The following is a 13,586-nucleotide window of genomic DNA, read 5'->3' on the forward strand; positions in this document are numbered from 1 at the left end:
GTGCTGGCAGCTGTGCCTGCGCAGTAGCATCTATCGCGTTCCGCCTGCGTGATGAATGTTAATTTTTTTCCATGCAATATTCTATGCATTATATAAAGTAGGGGGCAGGTCACTCAATAATCAGTGACCTGTCGTAGCCCATAAAGATGAATACGTAAGCAGAGCACCACATAAATCCACCCTCGCTCACAGGCCGCCCCAAAGCATGAGAATCTCATTAACTGAAAACTGCAAATAAGGATTAAACAACAACCACAAGACGCATTTCATCAACCAAGGTATCATTTAGAGCAAACCTGACAGTGTCTGTGGGTTACTGAGCATAATCTTGATGACAGGTTCACTTTAATATTTGATTGCACACTCTTTGGAATAAATAACTGCAATCAATCACTTCCAATAACCATTAACCCTTTCACGACATGCGCCGTACATGTACTGCGCATGCCGTGAATCCCTTTGATGTGGGCTCCGGCGCTGAGCCCACATCAAAGTCGCGACATGTCAGCTGTTTTGTACAGCTGACATGTGCGCGCAATAGCGGCGGGTGAAATCGCTAATCACCGGCCGCTATTAACCTGTTAAATGCCGCTGTCAAACGCAGACAGCGGCATCTAACTAAAGGTTCCGGCCGGGCGGCCGGAAATGACGTCATCGCCGACCCCTGTCACATGATCGGGGTCGGCGATGCGTCAGGATGGTAACCATAGAGGTCCTTGAGACCTCTATGGTTACTGATGCCGGCCTGCTGTGAGCGCCCCCCTGTGGTCGGCGCTCATAGCAAGCCTGCAATTCAGCTAGATAGGAGCGATCTGATGATCGCTGCTATGTAGCTGAGCCGATCGGGTTGTGCCAGCTTCTAGCCTCCCATGGAGGCTATAGAAGCATGGCACAGGTAAAAAAAAAATGTTTTTAAAAATATGAAAAAAATGTAAAAAACATAAAAGTTTAAATCACCCCCCTTTCGCCCCATCCTAAATAAAACAATAATAAAAAAAAAACCTACACGTATTTGGTATCGCCGCGTTCAGAATCGCCCGATCTATCAATAAAAAAAAAAGCATTAACCTGATCGCTAAACAGCGTAGCGAGAAAAAAATTCGAAACGCCAGAATTACGTTTTTTGGTCGCCGCGACATTGCATTAAAATGCAATAACGGGCGATCAAAAGAACGTATCTGCACAAAAGTGATATTATTAAAAACGTCAGCTCGACACGCAAAAAATAAGCCCTCACCCGACCCCAGATCACGAAAAATGGAGACGCTTCGGGTATCGGAAAATGGCACTTTTTTTTTTTTTTTTTTTTTTTAAAGCAAAGTTTTGAATTTTTTTTCACCACTTGGATAAAAAAAAAACTAGTCATGTTTGGTGTCTATGAACTCGTAATGACTTAGAAAATCACAATGGCAGGTCAGTTTTAGCATTTAGTGAACCTAGCAAAAAAGCCAAACAAAAAACAAGTGTGGGATTGCACTTTTTTTGCAATTTCACCGCACTTGGAATTTTTTTCCCGTTTTCTAGTAAAAGACATGGTAAAACCAATGGTGTCATTCAAAAGTACAACTCGTCCCGCAAAAAATAAGCCCTCACATGGCCATATTGACGGAAAAATAAAAAAGTTATGGCTCTGGGAAGGAGGGGAGTGAAAAACGAAAACGCAAAAACGAAAAAGGGCCGCGACTTGAAGGGGTTAACAAGCATCTAACACCTCTCAACTGGAATTTTGGACCACTCTTCTTTTGCATACTTCTCCAGGTTTCTAATATTTGTAGGATGCCTTCTACCAACAGCAGTTTTAAGCTCTCTCCACAGGTGTTCAATGGGATTTAGATCTGGATTCATTGCTGGCCAATACAGAACACTCCATTGCTTTGTTTCCATCAATTTCTGGGAGCTTCTTGAAGTATGTTTGGGGTCATTGTCCAGCTGAAAGACCCATGACATAAGATGCAAACCCATTTTCCTGACCCTGGGCACTACATTCTGACCCAAAATCCTTTGTGTAATCTTCAGATTTCATGACGCCTTGCACAGTGTCAAAGGCAGCAAAACAACCCCAAAATATATTTGAATCTCCTCCATATTTGACTGTAGGTTTTGTGCTCTTTTTTTGTTTGTAGGACTCATTACATTTTCCGTAACCAGTAGAATAATGTGATTTACCAAAAAGCTTTATCTTGGTCTCATGTGTCCACAACACGCTTTCCAAGAAGGATTTTGGCTTACTCACGTACATTTTGGCAAAGTGCAGTTTAGCTTTTTTATTTCTTTGTGTCAACAATGGGGTCTTCCTGGGTCTCCTGCCATAGCATTTCATTTTATTCAAATGTATACAGATAGTTTGCACTGACACAGATGCACTTTGAGCTGGCAGGATAGCTCGAATGTCTTTGGAACTTGATTGGGGCTGCTTATACACCATCCAGACTATCCTGCGTTGCAAATTTTCATAAATTTTTCTCAGCCGTTCACATCCAAGGAGATTTGCTACAGTGCCGTGGGCTGTAAATCTTTTGATTATGTTGCGCACTGTGCACAAATTAACATCAAGATCCCTGGAGATGGACTTTAAACCTTGAGATTGTTGATATTTTTTAACAATTTTCATTCTTTCGCCCTTAAATCCTCAGACAGTTCTTCTCCTCTTTCTCTTCTCCATGCTTAGTGTGGCACATACAGACACACAATGCAAAGACTGAGTCAACTTCTCCCCTTTTTATCTACTTTCAGGTGTGATTTTCATATTGCCCACACCTGTTACTTCTCACAGGTGAGTTTGAACGAGCATCACATGCTTGAAATAAGTTGTTTACCCTCAATTTTGTCCAGCCCATTTTGGGGGTTTTGTGTGAAATTATGTGCAATTTGCCTTTTTTTCTATTTTTTGTGCTGTTCCAATACACACAAAGGAAATAAACATGTATATAACAAAGCATGTGTAACAGCAATAATTTTCTGGGAGAAATACTTCATTTTCTGGAACAATTCCAAGGGTGCCAACACTTTTGGCCATGACGGTATAAGGTAGTCAAGCATGATTGGCAGCTTTTTGTGTACACTGTACATGGGCAGAAAGCTGCCAATCAGTGGTGTGGGCGGGTTATATTTGAGCTCAACATTAAGAGAACTGTTCGATCTGCAGCAGAGCAAATAGTGATTTTATCAAAACTACTTATAAACAGCCCAGTGATACATCGCTACAATCAATTTTTCTGCTCCTACATCACCCTGCTCTCAGATGGGGCAACAAATACTTGGTGACAGATTCCTTTTAATAAAATTGTCAAATACATACTGTACATAGAATTTATGTTAATTAAGATCCATGTCAAGCTAAATTAGTACTTAACAATAAAATACAAAACCTCTTTACTATGACTCAATTTACTTTCTGCTATGTCAGATTTTTTTTTTAACACCTGAATATATATGGGCTGTATTACAGCAGTCTAAGAAAAGTTAAAAGGCTTATAGCAAGCAACAGTATATAAAATGTAAACAATATTTGCATTGCTGGAAACAATCATCATGTTGGACAAGAAGACACAATTTATAGAAAGACAAAGACAAAAAAGACAAGGTATCTTACTATGATCGAGGAGAATACTGACACAACATCCTTCACGATAACAGAGAACTGTGAAGCAGCACAGCTCTCTCTCATCCTGCCTGAGAATGATCAGTCTGATTAATGCAGGGCAAAAGAGAAAGCTAATAGGACCTGCACATCTCTATAGTTTCTACTGCAGCACAGATGCTGAGGATTATAGCTACCTGAAGGATCTTTCAGGTCATGTAATCAGTTACATCCTTGGAAGAAACTTAAATACTGTATGTGGAAGGGTATGCTTAATGTGTGCATATATGAGTCGCCTGTCAGGGCCGTGGGACACTCGGTAACGGGTCCGTTACTTAAAGGGATGTGTCATGGTGGCGGGCGACCCGGTCCGTGGCCCTGGGCGCCCATGTTAAAGGGACAGTCTTTAAAGGGGTTGTTGAAATAAAGCAAGTTTGTGACGCCACCTGTTGTATTTGGTCAGTAGGGACCGACGCTGCTTAAAGGGGTCCACTGGGGTGATATTATGGCAGCAGGGATGGTATGGCTTAACACAGGTGAAGCTGGGTCCCCAGGGCTCCCGATGTTGTAGGTGATGGTGAGTGGTGTGGAAAGAACGAGGACACAAGGTGCAGGTCTCTTTACCTCTTTACTGAAGCGATTCAGGCAGCCACAGTCCAGGGTACCGGATCACAAGTGCTGGTGGTGGTCCGGCCGGCTTGGAAGCAAGTTGGGAGTTCCCCTTACCAGTTGGGATTAGAAGCCTTCCTACTATCGCTGTGGTGTCTTTCCTTGCTGCCTATAGCTGTCCAAGGTCCTCACAGTTCTCTCTGTCCTCCATGTAGGTTAGGACACAAACCCGTATGACAGGTGACTCAAGCCTTTTTACAGGGTCTCTATCACGACCCGGGCTCTATGTGTCACTGTGTCTCCTGGGTGTTAGGGCGAACAGGTGATGTATAATCCAGCTGTCCTGCCGGTTTGTGCTATGTGTATTAGAGCCCCACAAAAGCCTCGGTCTTCCAGCTACCGGTGTCTGCGCTCAATCGGGGATGTAGCCCAGTCCCAGCTATTCTCCCCTGTTGTCACACTCCTGTGCTTTGCTCTCCGGCACGCTCGCTACAAGCTGTTCTTCCCTTCTGTCTCTCGCTATCTAGGAGCTGCAGCATTTCAAGATACATGGCCCCTCACCCGTCTTTCTGCCTCCGACTGCTCCAGTCTGCTGTCTGGCACCAACTCACTAATCTTCCCAACTGCCTAGCAACGTCTGTTGTCTGTTTGATGATGTAGGTAAGCGGTGTTGTAGCTGAGTTGTGTATTTGTGTAGCAGAGTTGTGAATATATCAAGGTTGTATGTAGCAGAGATGTGTCTGTACCAGATTTGATAGTTAGCTTTTATAGCAGGGCTGTGTGTGTACTGTGAATGCAGCAGTGTTGTGTACATGTGTGCACTGAAGAGAGAGTACATAATGTGCGTATGTATATCATACACATGCTGCACAGCAACACTAACACTAGATGTATTACCTTCTTATTGTACCCTAGTGCATGCAAATCTGTCATATTAACACCTCAACTTCTTTACACTGTCAGGGAAGATTTAATTAGTAGGAAATATGTTTTTCATTTTTCCTGTTGCCTAAAGCTGGGGTTCATCTTATGGTCTTAAAAATACAATATTTGTCTTTCATATACTTACTTCTGGATCACTGAACACCTCTCCAAGTCTATGTAATGGAAAGGTACCACTTTGCAGAATTAAGTCTCCTTCCTGGTCAGAGCACTGGCCACTCAGAATAAGGAGCTTGTAAGCAGAAGGATCTGTGATCAAGGACCGTACCTAGTAGTAAAGTTAGAAATGCCCTTTAGTCAAATAATATATAATTTTAGAGATTCTATACAATATAAATGATTTCCATGTAAAGTTACTAATTAACAGGTTTGCAGAACTTTCCAATGGATAATTTTAAGCAGTTATTGTACATTGAACACTGAACATCGAAGTTGAGCTCTAAGCCCCCGTCTCACTAAGCGAGATCGCTAGCGAGATCGCTGCTGAGTCACAAGTTTTGTGACGCAACAGCGACCTCAGTAGCGATCTCGCTATGTGTGACACGTAGCAGCGACCAGGCCCCTGCTGTGAGATCGCTGGTCGTATCGGAATGGCCTGGACCTTTTTTTGATCGTTGAGGTCCCGCTGGGTAGCACACATCGCTGTGTTTGACACCTTACCAACGACCTCGTTGACGACTCAGACACTGAATTGTCATAATAGCTCCCATGTGACATCGTTGTACAGGTCGCTGGTGAGATGTCAAACAGTGAGATCGCAGCTGCGATCGTTGGAAGATCTCACTGTTTGACATCTCACCAGCGACCACATAGCGACGCAGCAACGATCCCTGACAGGTCGTATCGTTGTCGGGATCGCTTTAGCGTCGCTAAGTGAGACGGGGCCTCTACTGTAACCTTGTGTGTCTCAACTCTCCCTCGATGGAAGGTCCAGGGAAAAGAAGTCTCAGGTATGTAGATTTCCTACATGTCCGATCTTTTGTGCTCATGAGAGAACAGCTGCTGCCAGGGATGTCTGAATGGAGCTTATTTCCCTTCTCCTCACTGAGAACACATGCACTGTTAGTCAAGCTAAGTGTAAAGGCCCCGTCTCACATAGCGATTTACCAACGATCACGACCAGCGATACGACCTGGCCGTGATCGTTGGTAAGTCGTTGTGTGGTCGCTGGGGAGCTGTCACACAGACAGCTCTCTCCAGCGACCAACGATCAGGGGAACGACTTCGGCATCGTTGAAACTGTCTTCAACGATGCCGAAGTCCCCCTGCAGCACCCGGGTAACCAGGGTAAACATCGGGTTACTAAGCGCAGGGCCGCGCTTAGTAACCCGATGTTTACCCTGGTTACCAAAAAAAACAAACAGTACATACTCACCATCTGATGTCCGTCAGGTCCCTTGCCGTCTGCTTCCTGCTCTGACTGAGTGCCGCCGAACAGTGAGAGCAGAGCGCAGCGGTGACGTCACTGCTGTGCTGTGCTCTCACTGTACGGCGGCACTCAGTCAGAGCAGGAAGCAGACGGCAAGGGACCTGACGGACATCAGATGGTGAGTATGTACTGTTTTTTTTTTTTTACATTTACGCTGGTAACCAGGGTAAACATCGGGTTGCTAAGCGCGGCCCTGCGCTTACTAACCCGATGTTTACCCTGGTTACCAGTGAAGACATCGCTGGATCGGTGTCACACACACCGATTCAGCGATGTCAGCGGGACCTCAACGACCAAAAAAAGGTCCAGGCCATTCCGACACGACCAGCGATCTCGCAGCAGGGGCCTGGTCGCTGGTACGTGTCACACATAGCGAGATCGCTACTGAGGTCGCTGTTGCGTCACAAAACTTGTGACTCAGCAGCGATCTCGCTAGCGATCTCGCTATGTGAGATGGGGCCTTAAGTGTGTGGAGAGATTGGGAAGAATGGCTATCAAGCATTTGACCAACAGATATCTGGGTTATGCAGCCATCTTTACATCCAGTTCTTTTCCAAAGCTAAAGTTCTGCAGTTTTTCTCCTTAAAGGGTTATTGCCATCTTCATAAATTAATATTGTAGAATAGTGCATGTAAAAAACAAATTGCAATTTACTACTACCGTATATACTAGAGCATAAGCCAAGTTTTTCAGGCACCTAATTTTACCACAAAAAATGGGAAAACTTATTGACTCAAGTATAAGCCGGGTATGCATTATCCCCTCATCCTTATCCTGGCTTTCACAGCTACCTCATCTCCATCCTGGTCTGTACGCCCCCTCATCCCCATCCTGGTATGCATGGCTCCCTCATCCCCATCCTTGTATGCATGGCCCTCTCATCCCTATTCTGGTATGCGTGGTTCCTCATCCCCATCCTGGTATGCATGGTCCCCTCATCCCTATCCTGGTCTGCACGGCTTCCTCATTCCTATCCTGGTCTGCACTGCCTCCTCATTCCTATCCTGGTCTCTACGGTCACCTCATCCCCATCCTGGTATGCAGGGCCTCCTCATCCCCATCCACGTATGCATGGCCCCCTCATCCCTATTCTGGTATGCATGGTTCCTCATCCATATCCTGGTACGCATGGTCCCCTCATCCCTATCCTGGTCTGCATGGCTCTTCCCTTACCCTTAACCTTTTTCCACTCGTTTTGTCGATTTTCTTCTACTTCTGTTTTTTTGGTATTCCCTTTCCCCTTTTTTCTCATGGATTATCGTAAAGTATGATTTCTTTTCTCTACACAGGCTTCAAGTAGCTACTTTATTCATTGTTCCCTATTTGTGTACTATTGACATGTTTCTTGTTATGAACAAAAAATTGCTTTTTTTCATGAATCCGTTTTGTCATTGCATGTACTAAATTTATTAATTTGTCAGTATGATTATATGACACACTCATCCCTTCTTTTTTTCCTGTACTTCCCCATCTCCCGTTTAATTTAGTTCTGATGAAGGTCCCAAACAGGACCGAAACATTAAACATCATTGAATGCAAAACAAAAAGGAACTTCATTTCACATATCAGTTCTATCTGAGTGCCAAGTTTTTTGACGTTGTGACTTACAGGCTGGATACCCTACTTGGGCACCTCGTTCAAAATTTCAAGAGTGTCGAATATGACTTTATACAATGATTTAATAAGAGTACAGATCATTCTCCTAATGATAGACAGTACCTCATAAACAATGCTGTCTGAGTTGGGATTCACCAGGATCACTGTCTCTAGAACATCACTTTGATGCTGCAAAGTCCTTTGGCCTACAGAAAAAAAATAATGTATTGTTAAATGGCACAACTGTCAATTAATCTCAGTACATAATTTGGTTTCATTCATTCATTCGTTTAACCTCCACATAGAACACAGTTGAAAATTAAGGACTTTTCTATAATGTTGACTTGAGGAAAACAGTGATTTAAGTACAAGTAACAAAAAGCATTTTATTCATTTTACTCCCAAATCAGTTTGTAATTTTCCTCCCACTCAACACTTGTATTCAGCAAATGTAAGATATTATCTTCACAGCTGTAAGTGATTCAGGAATTTACATTGGTACAAAGGGTACAACTAAGAAATCCCGACATCAAGTTGTTGGGTTGCAAAAAGAACATTTTTATAAAAATGTCTCATTAAAGTCAAACATGTAAATAATATAGATGATGTTGAGTTTTTTTTTCTTTTGATATATTGTTTTGTAGGGAAAAAAACATGAAAAGCTGCCTCAAAAACTTCTATGTGTGACTCCAACCTTAAAAAAATTTGTTTGGTTTCTAATAAAATCATTTTATATGGCACTGCACACCATCCAAACGTCAGAACTGCACAACAACACCATGCTCCCCGCTGGACTAAAATATTGTAGAGCTTGTGTTTCACAACATTCAATTTTTGCACAGACACTGGTGTAACGACTATCACTAAAGTAGAATCAGTAACTACTGAGAGAAATGAGCTCAGAACCCTGAAGAATTATGAATACAGCTCTGTACTGGAAGGGGTAAAAAGATATGATTCGTCAAAGTTTTTAAGACAAAATTCTGGCATTGAATAGTTGAAAAACTTTTGCGCAAAACAAGGCTGCGCAAAAATAGAATCTCAGTAAATTAAAATAATTAACAAAAACACCTTCAAAGGCTTTGTAAGCATTTAAAAAGGTCCATTAGGCTCCACAATCATGGGGAAGAGTTCTGACTTGACAGATGTCCAAAAGGCAATCATTGACACACTTCAGATTTTAAATTCATTTTTCAAGCTGGTGTTATAAAGTATTCTAAATTACTGAGATAATGATTTTGGGGTTTTCATTGGCTGTAAGCCATAATCATCAACATTAACAAAAATAAACACTTGAAATAGATCACTCTATTTGTAATGACTCTATATAATATATGAATTTCACTTTTTGTATTGAAGAAGTGAAATACATTAACTTTTTGATGATATTCTAATTACGTGAGAAGCACTTGTAGGTCTTAGAACATGGAAGGAAAAAAACTATAGCTCAAAAAACAAAAAAATCCGATGTTCTTAACGGTTTAATAATCTTTGTCCATTTAGACTATAAGATTATCATGAACAAGAGTTCCTAGGAATACTGGTTTCACGATAAACTTGCAATTTAAACAGGCTGTTGATGACTTTATGTGCTGCACAAAAGATCATCGCTCTCAGCAGCACATCATCCTGGGTAAACAGACATAAGTTAAAAAGAACACTGGTAGCCTGTGCTGATGGAGCAATCAGTTACAGATTGCTCAGTGTGCATCATTAAGAGCAGTATGATGGTGAAAACAGGGTATTAAACCACAGTCGAACAGTAAATATTTACCTATTGGTAGTCGTTAAATGCCACAGAAAAGGGCAATGTAAATCCACCCTTTCCCTTTAGTAAGCCTCATACTCCATATGAAACCTGTTTTTTACAACGGAAATGCCTCCCATTAGTTACAGGATAATAAAGAATACAGGATAAAAAGGAGTTAATGAGACACTAGCGCTAGGCAAGATGAAAAACTGGAAATGAAAGAAAAAATTCCAGCTCAACGAGGTGATGAAAAGTAAAAACTTGGTACTTTATTCACTTCATATAAGAAGCAGAGGATGAGACATCAGCACAATATAATTAAAAACACTATCTACGCGTTTCAGGTGACAAGGCACCCTTAGTCATGATAAGGGTGCCTTGTCACCTGAAACGCGTAGATAGTGTTTTTAATTATATTGTGCTGATGTCTCATCCTCTGCTTCTTATATGAAGTGTATAAAGTACCAAGTTTTTACTTTTCATCACCTCGTTGAGCTGGAATTTTTTCTTTCATTTCCGGTCTTCTTACGTCCTGACACAGCGTTTCCGTGCTCCGAGCTTTCTGGGATTACGACTATGGTGAGCTGGACTTTCTTTTTTGTTACAAGATGAAAAACTACCCAGCTGCCTGGTTTGGTAAACAACTACCACCCCTCGCTTGAAAAGTGTATAAAAAGATAAAGAAGTCCAAACGACACTTCGGGCAGATTAAGGTGTGCACATATAGTATAATATAGAATAGACTTCTGTATTGTATAGCTTATCAGAGTCAGGGTAAGCAATCTTTTCATGGGGTGTAGATCACTAGCCAGTGCATCTATAAAAGTTAACCCCTTAATGACCGAGCCAATTTTGACCTTAATGACTATGCCAAATTTTACAATTCTGACCAGTGCCACTTTACGAGGTTCATAACAAAAGGGTTGGATCACAAGTATCCATACACACCACTCAAAGAGAGGTATAACATAAAAGTACATTTTATTGAAAGATATATAGTACAAAAATTCATTAAAATACTAATTGACATACATAAAGTAAGAGGAAAAGAGTGTACTCAAGTAAACCACACATGGTAGAATGGGAAAGTAACGGGTTATGGGATAGTACAGAGACTTACATAACACACATCTCTCTCAGAGATAGTATATATAGCGTCCTACTCATGCTAAATATTACAGATCATAAAGTGCTAACAGTGCAAAAAGTGCAGAGCAGAGTATCGCATGTAAAATCTAAGACATACCCATCAGAATCAGATGCCCGACCACCGTACCACTAACGCCCTGACACGCGTTTCGCGGAATGCTTTCTCAAGGGGAGTTGTTTGAGTCATGCCCTACCTCATCCGGCTTTTATCACCCATCAAAATGTGTCTAAGGCGAATAGTAAATCGCGCATGACGCCAATGCCCCAGGGTCCCAGGTGCATTGATTACCGGCACTCAATCCCGGCATGCGGGGAGGAAATCCTCCATGACATCACCTCCACCTACCGGCAGTTAGTAGAAGCCTTTGATCAATGCAGGGATCCCGGGCGTAGTGCACATGCGCGTAGCCATTTTTTTTAAAGACGAAGGATAGGTAAGTATGTTTACTTGTTTGTAATATATGCATATGTGATAAAAACAATGGGGCTTCGATTATATGGCCATACCGATGTCAAATGTGACATACTAATAATGCAGCAAGCAGGAAAATTTGTTTGAATATAAAAAATACATATCTCATGCCCACATAGTAATTCAAATATCCCAATAATTGCATAAGGAGAGATATCCCAACTGTAGAGACACAAAAGAATCTTGTATATACGTGCTCAATTTACACAAAAATCCCGTCACCCATATCAGCATATATATGGTCATAAGAAGAGAAGAGAAAAAATACCGTAAGCACCATTTTAACATCCATATTATTCAAGAAATACAAAAATTAGATAAACAATGGTATCAGCGATCTCTTCCTTTCTATTCCAGCTTGTACCCCATCAGAGAATTCCCATTATAGGAGGTGAATATCACAGAATCACTTAGCGCAAGCAAGATGGATACGGACAAATTACTAAGAGTAAAGGAAAAAATAACAGAAATTAATAAAAAATATGACAAACATACACAATTGAGATAAAAAGCAGAGAGCTATAAAAATGGTGCAAAGCTCAGTTTTTCGTTCAGTCCAGATGGGGACATACAGTGCCTACAAGTAGTATTCAACCCCCTGCAGATTTAGCAGGTTTACACATTTGGAATTAACTTGGCATTGTGACATTTGGACTGTAGATCAGCCTGGAAGTGTGAAATGCACTGCAGCAAAAAAGAATGTTATTTCTTTGTTTATTTTTTTTTTTAAATTGGGAAAAGTTTTTTCAGAGGGTCATTTATTATTCAACCCCTCAACCCACCAGAATTCTGTTTGGTTCCCCTAAAGTATTAAGAAGTAGTTCAGGCACAAAGAACAATGAGCTTCACATGTTTGGATTAATTATCTCTTTTTCCAGCCTTTTCTGACTATTTAAGACCCTCCCCAAACTTGTGAACAGCACTCAAACATGGTCAACATGGGAAAGACAAAGGAGCATTCCAAGGCCATCAGAGACAAGATCGTGGAGGGTCACAAGGCTGGCAAGGGGTACAAAACCCTTTCCAAGGAGTTGGGCCTACCTGTCTCCACTGTTGGGAGCATCATCCGGAAGTGGAAGGCTTATGGAACTACTGCTAGCCTTCCACGGCCTGGACAGCCTTTGAAAGTTTCCTCCTGTGCCGAGGCCAGGCTTGTCCGAAGAGTCAAGGCTAACCCAAGGACAACAAGGAAGGAGCTCCGGGAAGATCTCATGGCAGTGGGGACATTGGTTTCAGTCAATACCATAAGTAACGTACTCCACCGCAATGGTCTCCATTCCAGACGAGCCCGTAAGGTACCTTTACTTTCAAAGCGTCATGTCAAGGCTCGTCTACAGTTTGCTCATGATCACTTAAAGGACTCTGAGACTGACTGGTTCAAGGTTCTCTGGTCTGATGAGACCAAGATCGAGATCTTTGGTGCCAACCACACACGTGACGTTTGGAGACTGGATGGCACTGCATACGACCCCAAGAATACTATCCCTACAGTCAAGCATGGTGGTGGCAGCATCATGCTGTGGGGCTGTTTCTCAGCCAAGGGCCTGGCCATCTGGTCCGCATCCATGGGAAGATGGATAGCACGGCCTACCTGGAGATTTTGGCCAAGAACCTCCGCTCCTCCATCAAGGATCTTAAGATGGGTCGTCATTTCATCTTCCAACAAGACAACGACCCAAAGCACACAGCCAAGAAAACCAAGGCCTGGTTCAAGAGGCAAAAAATCAAGGTGTTGCAGTGGCCTAGTCAGTCTCCTGACCTTAACCCAATTGAAAACTTGTGGAAGGAGCTCAAGATTAAAGTCCACATGAGACACCCAAAGAACCTAGATAACTTGGAGAAGATCTGCATGGAGGAGTGGGCCAAGATAACTCCAGAGACCTGTGCCGGCCTGATCAGGTCTTATAAAAGACGATTATTAGCTGTAATTGCAAACAAAGGTTATTCCACAAAATATTAAACCTAGGGGTTGAATAATAATTGACCCACACTTTTATGTTTAAAATTTATAAAAATTTAACTGAGCAACAAAACTTTTTGGTTTGTAAGATTTATGCAT

The 13,586-nt window shown here is 42.1% G+C and overlaps 1 protein-coding gene across 2 annotated transcripts in view; it reads right to left on the reverse strand.

Moving 5' to 3' along the window:
- The window catches only part of MAP1A (microtubule associated protein 1A), a 394,919-nt gene that overhangs the window by 70,472 nt on the left and 310,861 nt on the right, over positions 1–13,586 (reverse strand). For both annotated transcript variants that reach the window (XM_077263606.1, XM_077263607.1), the window contains 2 exons: positions 8,280–8,362; positions 5,259–5,399 (listed from right to left, as the gene is read on the reverse strand). In XM_077263606.1, the coding sequence (XP_077119721.1) occupies positions 5,259–5,399; positions 8,280–8,362 (224 nt within the window). The remainder of the gene's footprint in view (positions 1–5,258; positions 5,400–8,279; positions 8,363–13,586) is intronic.

The sequence above is a fragment of the Ranitomeya variabilis genome, chromosome 5, assembly GCF_051348905.1.
Source record: "Ranitomeya variabilis isolate aRanVar5 chromosome 5, aRanVar5.hap1, whole genome shotgun sequence".
NCBI classification, from domain to species: domain Eukaryota; kingdom Metazoa; phylum Chordata; class Amphibia; order Anura; family Dendrobatidae; genus Ranitomeya; species Ranitomeya variabilis.